Source organism: Typopeltis vanoorti, chromosome 9, assembly GCF_054136105.1.
Source record: "Typopeltis vanoorti isolate ZY-2024b chromosome 9, IOZ_Tvanoo_1.0, whole genome shotgun sequence".
Classification (NCBI taxonomy): Eukaryota; Metazoa; Arthropoda; class Arachnida; order Uropygi; family Thelyphonidae; genus Typopeltis; species Typopeltis vanoorti.
The window spans coordinates 65,113,231-65,126,318 of NC_143557.1; the positions used below are offsets into that span (position 1 = coordinate 65,113,231).

Here is a 13,088-nt window from a genome sequence, read left to right on the forward strand (position 1 = left end):
AGAATTACATCTACAATTCTTTGGAATAGTAATTTATGACGTTCCGTTTCTCTATTTATATTTATTTGATTTGTTCTGTCAATAGTCGAACATAAATTAGGCCTTTTTAATAATTCTTGCCAAGCAATAAAAGAATTAAAGTGACCAACAGAAAGCTCATGATCTCGAATTACAGATGACAGTTTCTCCGTTTATTAAATCCATATATAAATCGTGTTGATTGATCTTTTCCTCTTCTTTTGGAAAATAATACACAGCAAAAGCAAAATACTGAGTATTGAGCTTTTAAGTAAACTAACCAGCTGCGAACTGAGTTTCACTATTTGGCATTTTTTTTAAATAGTACGATGTAGAAAATGATCTACCTTTGACATTCTTAACGAATGTGTCTTAATGATGTTGTTTAGGTCCAGTTTTAACACGAAATAATCTAAATTTATCAGTTATAATATTGGGCCACAAACCTGTATCATTTATATTCACTTGATCACCATCGTTATTTGCTGTATCCAAAACGTTTGTATGTTCAGGCACGTCTTTTTCGACAAATCCCACAGTTTCTACATTTTCGTTGAAAAGTGTGTAGCTTGTTTGGAGTTTTCTTCTTCAGTTGAAGTTTGAATCGCAACTGCTGAAGTCGTAGCAATGTCGTCAGATTTATTTTGTAGCCATGAAAACAAATCTACTTGTGACTTTTTGAGATTTTGCTTTTCTTTTTTTTTTTCTGCTTATTTCCTTTTTTGACACCCAGAGGGATACTTTCTTGGCATGGACATTATGGGTTAGGCTTTGTCTGTCGAATAAGTAAATAATATTAAATATTTTTATCCCATGAATTAACAAAAAGTTGAATATGTACATACTTTTTACAATATTACAAAATTTTAGAAACACTCAAGGAATGTGTTTATTTTTTTCGTTTGTTTACTTCAGTACATCAGTTTCACCGTTATCTATCACTATTAACTGAGTTGAAATTAACGTAGTTGAGATCTAATCACGTGCAGACAACACTTCATAATCCTCAATATCGATAATACATTTCACATAGCTTTAAAAATAACTTACCGTATTTACTGGAATATAACTGGTCCTCTCGTATATAACTCACACCCCTGATTTTACTTTGCGAAAAAAAGAAATTGAAAAGTTTCGCATAACCTCGCAGAAAAAAAGTTTAATCACATTCACCTCATGGCAATAGTGACTCGCTTCCCATGGCAAACCAAGCGCCCTCCATACTAGCCAATATGTCTGCAGACGCAAGTAAAAGCTGGTCGTTTTATTGTATCACTGAATAAGGTACAAACAAACATGGCTGTCTGTTCATTAGTCATTCGTTACAGCTTGTTCATTAAGTGTCTCAAGTCTTGTAAATTACTGCTAATTTTTGCTTGAAATAATGGGAAAGCAGATGGTGCTGTTTGGGTAGGATGCACACACAATGAAACTGCTCTCTAGGTAAGAAACAGCAATTGCAATATATGCAGGGATTTTACAAATAAAACTGAAAACTTTAGTTTCTGAAAATCAATGTAAAAGAAATTTGCTTTTATATCTAATAAGTTAAACATATTAATTGACAATAAATACTTCCAATCCATATTTTAATGATTTACGATTTAATCAAATCCAAATACACTTTAGAAAATGGATACGTTCTTTGCGAAACATGAAAAGATATATCAAATGATGGTAAAGGAGTCATGCCACGTCTGGATGCCTGACGAATAATGCAACAACTGAACTGGACAAAACTTGTACATCAGTATATCGCAGAGATATATCGATGGCTTGGAAATAGGATGTTGTTTCTAATTTTCTTATTACTTATTATGAAACAGTTGGTAGAGTTTAATTAATTATTGCATTTTTATTTGGTATAGCTGTACTTAATAAAATTGTATTATATTAAGTTAAAATATGTGTCGGCGAAGTTGTTTGAAATGTATTTTTTATTTAATTATTATTTAAGATGAGCCCTGGGTTGTGTGCAGAAAAAAGTCATTGGCATGCCACGTTTGGCAGACATGTTAAGGGTTGTCCACCCCTGCTCTAGACTAATCATATATAAAGAATATAAATATTTTTTCATTGGTTTCGATAATGAGCCAAATGATATAAATGTAACAGATTAGAAAAAAACTAATGACGAATCAGGCATTTTAGGGTAAAAACGAAATCACGTTTGTTAATTTTTATACACTGCATAAATGCATCAAAAGGGTTAAGCCAAAACCGTAATATAATAGAGAAACACAGAGATATTATTATTATTACCGGGGGCCCTAAAATCCTGTCGATGAAATCCCATTAGTTATAAGCAAAATTAGAAGAAGAAAAAATAAAAAATACGTTTCTGCAAATGTGTACCGACTGTGCCCACTCGATCGCGGGGCACGGATGCATTACACCCACTGCACCCCCAAGATGACCGGCCCTGCAGGTAGAGTATCAATTTTGAAAAACATAGACCAGCCCTTCTTATATCCTTATGGTAGATCTTTGCCACAAGTTGTCTCTGTCTTGAAAATACTTCAGGTGCAAACTTTGTTTGCTTACACTTGGATAAAGCAGTAAACCAAATATATAACTGGTAGCATAGCCAAGTGAAAAAATTCCATCAACTCATCTCTAATCCAGAGAATTTTAATAATAACGTGTGGCACCTTTTGGCAACTAGCATATGGAAATATGACTTCTCCATTACTTCCACCTTAGTATCACCACCTCTGGGTCTGGCTCCCACTGATGACACCTCAAAGGTCGAAGCCGGTCTGGGTAGTGACCTTTCCCTTAATGCATAGCATTATACATGTTTGCAAGGATATGTGCTTTGCATTGTGAGATACTAAGCCAAGTGATCAGAACTTATACCACATTTGCCACGAGTTGCCCCTGCCCTGAAAATACTTCAGGGCCAAACTTTGTTTGCTTACACTTGGATATAGGAGTAAACCAAATATATAATTGGTAGCATAGCCAAGTGAAAAAACTCCCATCAATACATTCCTCCCATTAAACATGACTATTACAAAAATTAAAGACAAATTGAGGTAATGGTACATTGGATGCATCTGACATTGAAGATATTATTTATGATGATACGAATCATCCTAATCATATATATAGATACCAGTCATCAATTTTCTCTACATTTTGTTTCATAGAGTTGGTCAGTTTGTCTTCTGAGAGGCATAATTGTTAGTCTCTGTGTACTGTGACAAGCTATTTGTGCATTGAAGTTGCTGGTTTCAGATGCAGCAAAAATCAGCAATTTAATAAATATTCATTAATTATTTTTTGTTCTTTATGGTGTTACTTAATACTATTAAACATTAAATGAGTAATAATGTTAACTTACTTATGTAGCACTATCGGAGTGTTCTATTCATGTCTCTTTGAGAGTGCATATCAGGAATTGTTTTTGATGAGATATTTTAATTTTTCCAATAGGTTTTAGCTGTGAATAAACAGATATTTATAATAAAAAGAAGGAAACAATAAATATTACATGACTCTTGCTTTAATTACAAATATTGTTTTAGAATGAGCTCATTTAATTCTATTTTACTTGTTTACTATTACTAGCACAAACCATTGAAAGTATGCTGTAGAGAAACCAGTTTACTAATATTGTATTTGTAAATCTGACACCGATGCAAAACAAGCTTATTCAGCATTGGGATCAGGGGCATACTGTCAAGAGAATAATGCTCTTGATAGGCTGATATGCTAATCATACACAACTACAAATAATATCATTTACACTAAAGTAACACCCTCAGAATAATATATTGAGCACCTCCTTGAATTTGTTTAATGCATATACTAATACTACAATACTTTCTGAAAGTTTATTTCAAGAAATAGTTACTTAAATGTAATTTCATGTCTTTTCATGAGTTTAAAGTCATGTTCCCTACTTAATGACTTTTTGAAAAAATGTAAAACTCTCTCTCTAATTCAACCTGTTAATTTTTTTTTTTTAACAGCTTTTTGAGCTTTGGTTATATCCTTGTGCAGTAGTACCCCCTTAAAGATTTTAAAAAGCACCATATCACGAAGTGCCTCTTCTCCCCCACTACCCACTTGTTTTGCCCATGTGCCTGATGCATTATTGTATATTCCTATACTTCTAAGCATGGAATGGAATCGATTGAATTTCCACTCCAGGGCAAACCTGGTTCAATAGTTAGCAGCAAAAATTTGAAATCAGTTTTATATTTCACTAAAATCTGATTGAAGAACCAGAAATCACATACTCAATTTTTTCTTAATGTTGTTTGATTATTCATTGTGATTACACTTTTTTTTTAATGACACAAAATTTAAAATAGTGACACAAAAATATCTCTTTGCCATTGTTATTATTAGTTACTGTTTGTTTTTTTAATACCAGAGTCCTGACATAGTAATTCACCAGTCAGACGAAGTTTTAGAGAGTATGAATCAGTGGTGTAAGGAACATCATGGTAAAGTGAGTATAGTTCACTATTTTTTGATTTGTAATCATTTAATATACACTGTGTGTATGTGTGTGCATGCACACACACACACACACACATAGACTGTATTATATAACCTATCTTGAATAAGTATTGGGTACCCTGTGTATCCCAATATGTACTATCAAATGAGATTTCTGGTAAGTTAAATATAAATTAAAGATGCTAAGAAATTATATTCTGTTTAATCCTTTATCCAAGTATTTTCAGGACTGGGCAACTTGTATATAAAAGCTAATGACTTCACATCACTTGCCTTAATATCCCATAATGCAAAGCACATATCCTTACGGACATGTATAATACTATGCATTATGGGAAAGGTCACTACCCAGACCAATTTTGACCTTTATTGAGGTCTCATCACTGGGAGCCAGAGGTGGTACCAAGGTTGAAGTAATGCCGAAGTCATATTTCCATATACGAGTAGCCAAAAGGCTACTTTTGCAATGAAAGCCCCAGTTTATGGTTTTATAGTTTATTTGGCACAAAAACTACAAGGGTCATGCTGTGCCATACTAAGGTTACAACTATACATAAGCAATTAAAGAAAATTGTAAACAATATGCCTGTACAAAAATTAGGTTCCACAAAGCAGCATCTACATAGAAACAGAATTGCTGCAGAGGACACAACAACACACAAGGTTAAAGGTTTTAGTAGTACAAAAATTGTCAACAATGCAAGTTAAGTAAACAAAATGCATGTACAAACCAAGGAATGTAGTATCTACATATAGTTAAAATTATAACAGATGTTTTTGCAGCCATACATAAATAGGCAAAAAGGAATTATACAATATGCATGCATAAAAATAAAATTTGGCAATGTGGTATCTGTATATAAACAAAATTACAAGAAAGTTACACAAATATACAAGGTGTCCTATAGCAATACATAATGAGTCAAAAAAATTAGTAAATAATTTGTATGCACAAAAGTTAAGCTGGGCAATGCAGTACATAATTACACAACAATATAAGTTAATAAACAACATGCATGTACAACACCAAGCCAAGGAATGCAGTATCTACATATAAGATTACAATATGATTACAACAAATGTTATTACAGTAATACATAGAGTTAAAGAGGAATTATTATACATTATGTATGCATAAAAATTAAGTTTAGCAGTGTGGTATTTGCATCTTAACAAAATTACAACAAGGTAACACAAGGCTACAGAAATACATGATTGGTCGGAAATTAACCTAATGAATAATATATACATTAGTACTCAACTCCTGCACATATACATCACAAAACATTACATATTTTGTAACATATACATACAAAAGTTAAGTGAAGCAATACAGTATTTACATCGAACGTTTATTTTTCACTTGGTTAGACTATAATAAATTTAGTTTAATCCTTTATCCAAGTGTGAGCAAACAAAGTTTGCACCTGAAAATATCTTCAGGACTGGGGTAAGGTAGTACAACACCGGGCAACTCATAGCAAAGGTGGTCCAAGCTAACATCTCTCCTATCTCAGTACCTCCCATAATGCAAAACACATCTCCTTGCGGATATGTCTAACGCAGTGGTTCTCAAACTTTTTTGTCTGGCGGCACACTAAAATCAATAAATAAATTCATGGTGCCCCCAGTATTATTTGCTTTTTATAGAGAGTAAAGTGCCGATTAATTGATTCTGAAAGCCTCGCATATATAACCCATAAATAAATTGATATTATAGATACTAAAGATATGATGGAAAGCGTGTTTAAAAGAAAACAGATTTTATTTAAACTAAATTGGTTTATTTTCAAACAACCCAAAAACATACAAAACAAAAGCTATTATAAAGGTTCAGATAATAAAATACGAACTGAATGTGAAATATGTACCTGGTGTTGTTTGCATATTTCTTTGATATTAGGCCTTGTTTTTGAGAGACATATTCTCATCTCATTTTCAAGGGCCTTTAGTCTTTCTCTTTTCTTTGTTTTAATATTTATGAGTGCAGAAAAACCCAGTTCACACAAATAAGATGTAGAAAATTGCAATAAGATGTTAAGTGCTTTGAATCCTATATTGGGGTACTCTTTCATCATCATCATCATCATCAAATTCCTGCCATGTACCCTCAAGGGGTGTACAGGATATGACAGTACTACATGAAAAAATTACATCATTACTAACTTCCTATCTACAATTTTCCTCCAAATCAGTCTGTTACTTGTCAAGACTCCAACATTATCAGATCTTATATTTCTATCGTCTAAGGCACTTTGTACCGTATCAATCCACCTATATCTTGGTCTTCCTCTGGGTCGTTTTCCTGCCAACCTGGCAGAGAACACTTGTTTTGCTAATCTTTCCTCTCCCATTCTATTTAAGTGACCATACCATCTGAGATTAGCTCTGCTAACGCATTCCTGGATGCTGACAATGTCAAGTTCTTTCCTAATATCCTCATTTTTAATATGATATTGCCATTGATGCCATCTGTTCACGCCTCTAATCTTTCTCAGGACTCTCATATCTGCGGTTTCTAGTCTTTGGTCAAGTGTTTTACTTCTGACCCAGCTCTCAGATCCATAAGTTAAAATTGGTTTGAACACAGTCTTGTATACAGCTAATTTAGTGTTCCGACTAATTTCTTTCTTATTCCATATGAATTTATTCAATTGACTTCCCACGATACCAGCTTTGCTGATTCTGTTGTCTATTTCTATATTTAGTTTACCATCTTCAGTAAAAATTGTGCCTAAGTAGCTGAAATGTTTTACTTGTTCCACAGGTTCTCCATTCACAACACAGTTGACATTTTCAATGATTCTGCCTATTTTCATTGTCTTTGTCATTTTATTGCTGACCTTCATACCATATCTATTACAACAGCTATTCAATTTAGTCAGAGAATCTTGCAGACTTGTAGCAGATTTATTTAGAAGTATAACATCATCCGCATAAAGCAAAGAGCTGACATTAACATCTCCAATTTTGATATCAGATTTAATACCACTTTCCTTCATAATGTGATCCATATAGATAATGAATAACAGAGGGGATAATGTACATCCTTGTCTCACACCAGATTTAACATTAAACCATCTTCCTGTACTTCCTTCAATTCTAACTGCTGACTCACAACTCAAATAAAGACTAAGTATTGCTTGATATAATGCCCCATTGACACCATATAACTGCAGCGTATTGAATAGCTTCTCTCTTGGCACCTTGTCATATGCCTTTTCCAAATCGACAAAACTTAAATACAGATCTTTGTTATATTCCCATGCTTTCTCGACTATTTGTCGTAAAGTGAAGATCTGATCCTGACAGCCTCTATTTGGCCTGAATCCAGCTTGTTTTTCACTAAGCTTTTCTTCCACAATTCTTCTCAACCGTTTCTCAAGTATACTTGCATAGATCTTGCCAGGAACACTCAGTAGGGAAATACCTCTGTAATTCTCACATTCAGTTTTATTTCCCTTTTTATATATGGGTACTATGAGAGCTCTACTCCAATCATCGGGAATTCGTCCCTCTGTCCAGGCTTTCTGAACTATGCAGTGCAGCCACTGTAAGACTCTTATACCACCATACTTCAGCATTTCTGGTCGAATATCATCTACTCCTGCTGCCTTTCCACATTTCCAGCCTTTGATGGCTTTTTCTACTTCAAGTATGGATGTGTATTCCTGACTGCATGCCTGGTCAGTGTTTTTTATCACTGTGCTGTCATCACTGCTTGTTTCATTTAGCAGTTTTTCAAAGTAATTACTCCATACTTCAAGGATATCTTTTTCTCCTGTTTTCATTTCACCTTTATCATCTCTAATTCCTTTTACAGCACTCTTTCCTCCATTCCTAAGCTTCTTCAACAACCTCCAGAATATTTTGCCACCTTCTTGATATTTATTTTCTATATTCTTGCCAAAGTCCTCCCATGACTTTTGTTTAGCTAGTTTTACACACTGTTTAGCTTTCTTACATTTGTCTCTGTATTCTGTAAGAGTAAAAGCTGACTTATTTGCCAGGAACTTTTGATATGCTTTCTTCTTTTCCTTCACTGCCTCTTTAACTTCCTGTGTCCACCAGGGAGTTCTGATTTTTTTATCTTTGCACACAACCTCACCACATGCCTCTCTGGCAGAATCAATCAATGTTTCCTTCAGAGTTTGCCACTGAATCTCCAAGGTTTGATTCCTGTTGTACTCTTTCATAGTTATCCAAAATGAATTCAGACATATTTCTGAATGCTTCAATCTCAACGTACGATCGTTACTTATATCAATTAATTCTTCGGCTTGTATAAGACTTAACTCACTCATTGCTGATGTTGACTCTACAAATGGATTTCGAATCCAATCGTATAAATTGACTGAAATTCTTGGAAAATAATGGTCAATTTTTTCTTCTAACGATGTTAAATGACTGTAAATAAGCTTTTGCAGATCAGTGTTCTTACATTTTCTGGAGGCAACTTTAAGGAACATTTCTACATTGTTGGTGCTTAATTTTATCTTCCACATTTTTATTTTATCTTTAAAAGCTTTAATTTTATCTGTAGATGTCAAAATATTCTCATTTCTTCCTTGCATGTTGGAGTTCAGCTTGTTCAGATGATTAAATATGTCTGTTAAATAGGCTACTTTGGAACACCAAAAATCATCTTGTAATAATTTATAGAATTCTGGTTTGTCTTCATTTTGGAAAAACATTAATATTTCTTCTTTAAGTTCAAAAAAACGATCCAGTACGCAACCTTTTGAAAGCCATCTTACTTCGGTATGAAGAAGATTCTTGTAATGAGATTGCATCTCTTCACATAGTCCTGCAAATATTCTAGATTTTAATGGTCTGGCCTTGATATAATTAACCATCTGAATGATTTCTTCTAATACACTTTTTAATTCCAAGCCTATTGTCTTTGCCACCAGTGATTCACGATGAATGAAGCAATGAGTCATTATAATGTTCTCAGTTTCTTTTCTAGCAAAGGAAACAAACCCTTTTGTAATTCCAACCATAGAAGGTGCACCATCTATACATATACCCACACAACTTTTCCAAGATAGACCATTTGTATTAAAATATGTGTTCATTATATCAAAAACATCTTTTCCCATTGTAGTTTTTTCGAATTCCTTGCAGCATAGAAATTCTTTGATAATATTATCATCTTCAATGAATCGAGTAAAAACAAGTAAGTGTGCTTTACCACCAATATCAGTTGACTCATCTAACTGAAAAATTTTGATTCGATTATTTTGGTTATAACTGACTTTTCAATATCGACTGACAGATCATTAATATGTCTACTCATAGTATCGTTTGATAATGGAATTGTAAAAATAATCATATTAAAAATTCTGAATATTTTTATGTATTAATTATGCTTGTTAGTTTTTGTTTTCATACACGCAGTGTCTGCACTTGTGATGTGCTCGTTATGAAAATGTTATATTAGAGGTAATATATAAAGAAGTAAAAATATTGAAGTACTTACTAAACTGATTATTTGTGTTACTTATAAGAAAGTTTGTTGTATTTTTAAATGTTGAATTTTGTGTTTGTGAAAGACTTTCTTTAGCGCTGATGGATACAGCGAGTCAGCCATTTTATTGCAGTGCGTAGTTTCTGACTTTTGTGAAGTGCGCATGCTCCCGGAGAGAACTTGATGTGTGATTGACAGCTGACAAGGAAAGCGTTGCGTATCCAAGTTACAGTTGTAAACAAGAGAGCGTTCGGAAAGTTTTTAGAACACTGGCCGAGGAATATTCAAGTTGGAAGGTACTTGATTTTTTGTGTTCGGCAGTCAAAAGAATTTTCATAATGTATTCCGAAAAGGGAATAGTGAAAATAATAGGTTTCAAGCAGGAATAAGTAATGAATAAAAGGGAAGTCTTGAAACTATAAGTTTTATATAAATTTGGCCGGTAAATATTCAAGTTAGAAGAAACTTGATATTTGTTTTTGTGTGTGGCAGTCGGAAGATATTTTATAGTGTATTCCGAGAAAAAGGAATAGTGGAAATAATATGTTTCAAGGAGAAATAAGTAATGAATAAAAGGAAATCTTGAAACTGTAAGTTTTTAAGGTGGAATAAGTTAAGACTGTCAATTTAGTATTGTGAATGAAAGGAGAACCTGTTGCTTACATTCTAAAGTGAATGTTTTTCTTAGAGAAAATAATGATAAGGAATGCCTGAAAGTGAAAGTTTAGAAAATATATTGATTAAGAAGATTTTTAGGTATTAAAGGTGCCTGATCTGATGGGTATTACTACTAAAAGGAAAACAGGATATAGTCGAGAAGACTTTATGTATGTTACATTGATTGATGAAAAGGATCCTGAAAATGAAATACAGAACCTTGTAACTTCTGGAAAAGAGCCTTAACAGAAAGAGAAAAAGACTATGAACATTTTTTTGTGAGTGTGAAAGAAAAAGTGTTTAGTCTTAAGAGTAAGTTTATATTTTTAAATAAGGCCTTGGATCCATATAATCTATAGTTATAGTTATGTATTATTACTAGAAGTGTATATATATTGTTTTAGTTTTATTAAATGTGTTTATTTTGTACTTGGTATTGAGTCAATGATTAGTTGGATTCTGAAAGAGTGAGTTAAAGTCATTGCACCAATTGGAGTGAACTCTTTGTGCAAATATAATAACATATAGGGACACTCGGAGTCAAAATAAAAATAATTGTTAGTAAAAGAAATTTATATAATATTTCACCTCATAAGTATATAGTATAATTATTAACAAAGGCACAGCCGGTAGACAAAATAGTTAATATACTATATATATATATTATATAAAAAAAATATAAAAATTAACAGAATCTTTTTTATTTCTTCTTCTGCCTCAGTACCAAAAATTGTTCTCACAGTTGCTGAACAGGCCGGACGAATCAAGGTTTCGCCTATAGTATCAGGCTTCATTTCCTTTGCAATTATTTCAGCGACTAAATAACTTGCTTCTTGAACTCAGTCGGAAATTGTAAACTTTCTTACAAAACTTTTACTTTGTTTTTCTTGTAATCTTATTAACTCTTTGAAATATTCAGGATTTTTATTCGACAAGTTGTCATGTTTTGTGGAGAAATGTCGCAATAATTTGCTAGGAACCATAGCCTCATTTGATAGAACCAACCCACACACTTAGGTCTGGGAATTAATTTATCACCACACCACATAAATCCCATTTTTAGATAGCTCTCTTGATATAAATGAGTTTTTACATTCTTTTTCATCGTTCCCTTTTTACATGAACTTATTCTTTCTGTTTCTGTTGTTTCATTAGTGCTTTTTTGTTGCTGAATGTTAAAAATAATCAAATCTTCATTAATGCAAGTATCAGTTTTTTATAATTTATTAGTGCAAATTGGTTCGTTAGCTTTGCTACAAATAGACATTTCTTGATCGTCAGAATCTTCACTTCTTCTTTTTTTAAGGAAAAAATTATTCACGATTTTGAAGGGCATATGTAACTTTAATGTTTTATTTTAAAATTTATTTCAAGTAAATAATTTTTTTTCCGGATGGAAAAAGGAAAAACATTTGTTTACAATGTCTCTCGTTATAGTTGGAATATAAAGGGTGTCCCAAAATTCACGCAAGATTTAAATTTAGCACCATTTGTGTGGTAAAGTGTTGCCAACGAGAAAAAAAAGACAGCGTGACAGCTGACAGTTTAGGGTTATTAAAAATGGAGCGCTACACGAAAGAACAACACATTTTCATTGTTGAGCAATATTTTAAAAATAATGAATGTTTGGCAGCTACAGTTCGCAATTTTCGTACAAAATATGGTTGGAATAGTGATTTAACTTCATCAACTGTGAAAAGATTAAAAAATTCAAGGAAACTGGATCAATTAGTGATCTTATACACTCTGGCCGTCATTCAACAGAAAACATCGAAGCAGTTCGTGAGAGTGTTGCTGAGAGTCCAGGAACATCAATTTGGCACAGTGGTCTTGAATTGAACATTTCGAGAAGCTCTCTACAGCGTATTCTCATGAAAGATTTGCATCTTTATGCTTACAAAGTTCAATTGACTCAAGAACTGAAGCCTACTGACCACACACAGCAAAGAGAGTTCGTTGAATGGATTATGGAACAAAAACAAGTGGATGCTTATTTTTCGAACAAAATCATCTTCAGCGATGAGACTCATTTTCATCTTGATGGCTTCGTTAATCGACAAAATTGTCGCATTTGGGGTTCAGAAAATCCACGAGTGATTGTTGAGAAACAAATGCATCCACAACGTGTCACTGTTTGGTGCGGATTTTGGGCTGGAGGCATCATCGGTCCATTCTTCTTCAAAAATGCGGCTGGTAAGGCAATAACAGTTAATGGTGCTCGCTATCGTGACATGATAATCCAGTTTTTTGTGCCTAAATTGCAAGATATGGATGTGGACGACATGTGGTTTCAACAAGACATGCCACACAGCCCGAGAAACAATTCAATTACTGCATGAGTCATTTCCTGGTCGTGTAATTTCCCGTTTTGGTGATCAGAATTGGCCTCCCAGATCATGTGACTTAACGCCGTTGGACTTTTTTCTTTGGGGTTTTTTTGAAGTAGAAGGTTTATGCCAACAAGCCCACG

At 33.3% G+C, this 13,088-nt stretch overlaps 1 protein-coding gene across 4 annotated transcripts in view; it reads left to right on the forward strand.

Annotated features, from left to right (window-relative positions):
* LOC150103099 (oligoribonuclease, mitochondrial) overlaps positions 1-13,088 on the forward strand; it is a 152,824-nt gene that overhangs the window by 61,976 nt on the left and 77,760 nt on the right. For all 4 annotated transcript variants that reach the window (XM_090397944.1, XM_090397945.1, XM_090397947.1 and 1 more), the window contains exon 3: positions 4,403-4,480. In XM_090397944.1, coding sequence (XP_090254070.1) covers positions 4,403-4,480 — 78 coding nt within the window. The remainder of the gene's footprint in view (positions 1-4,402; positions 4,481-13,088) is intronic.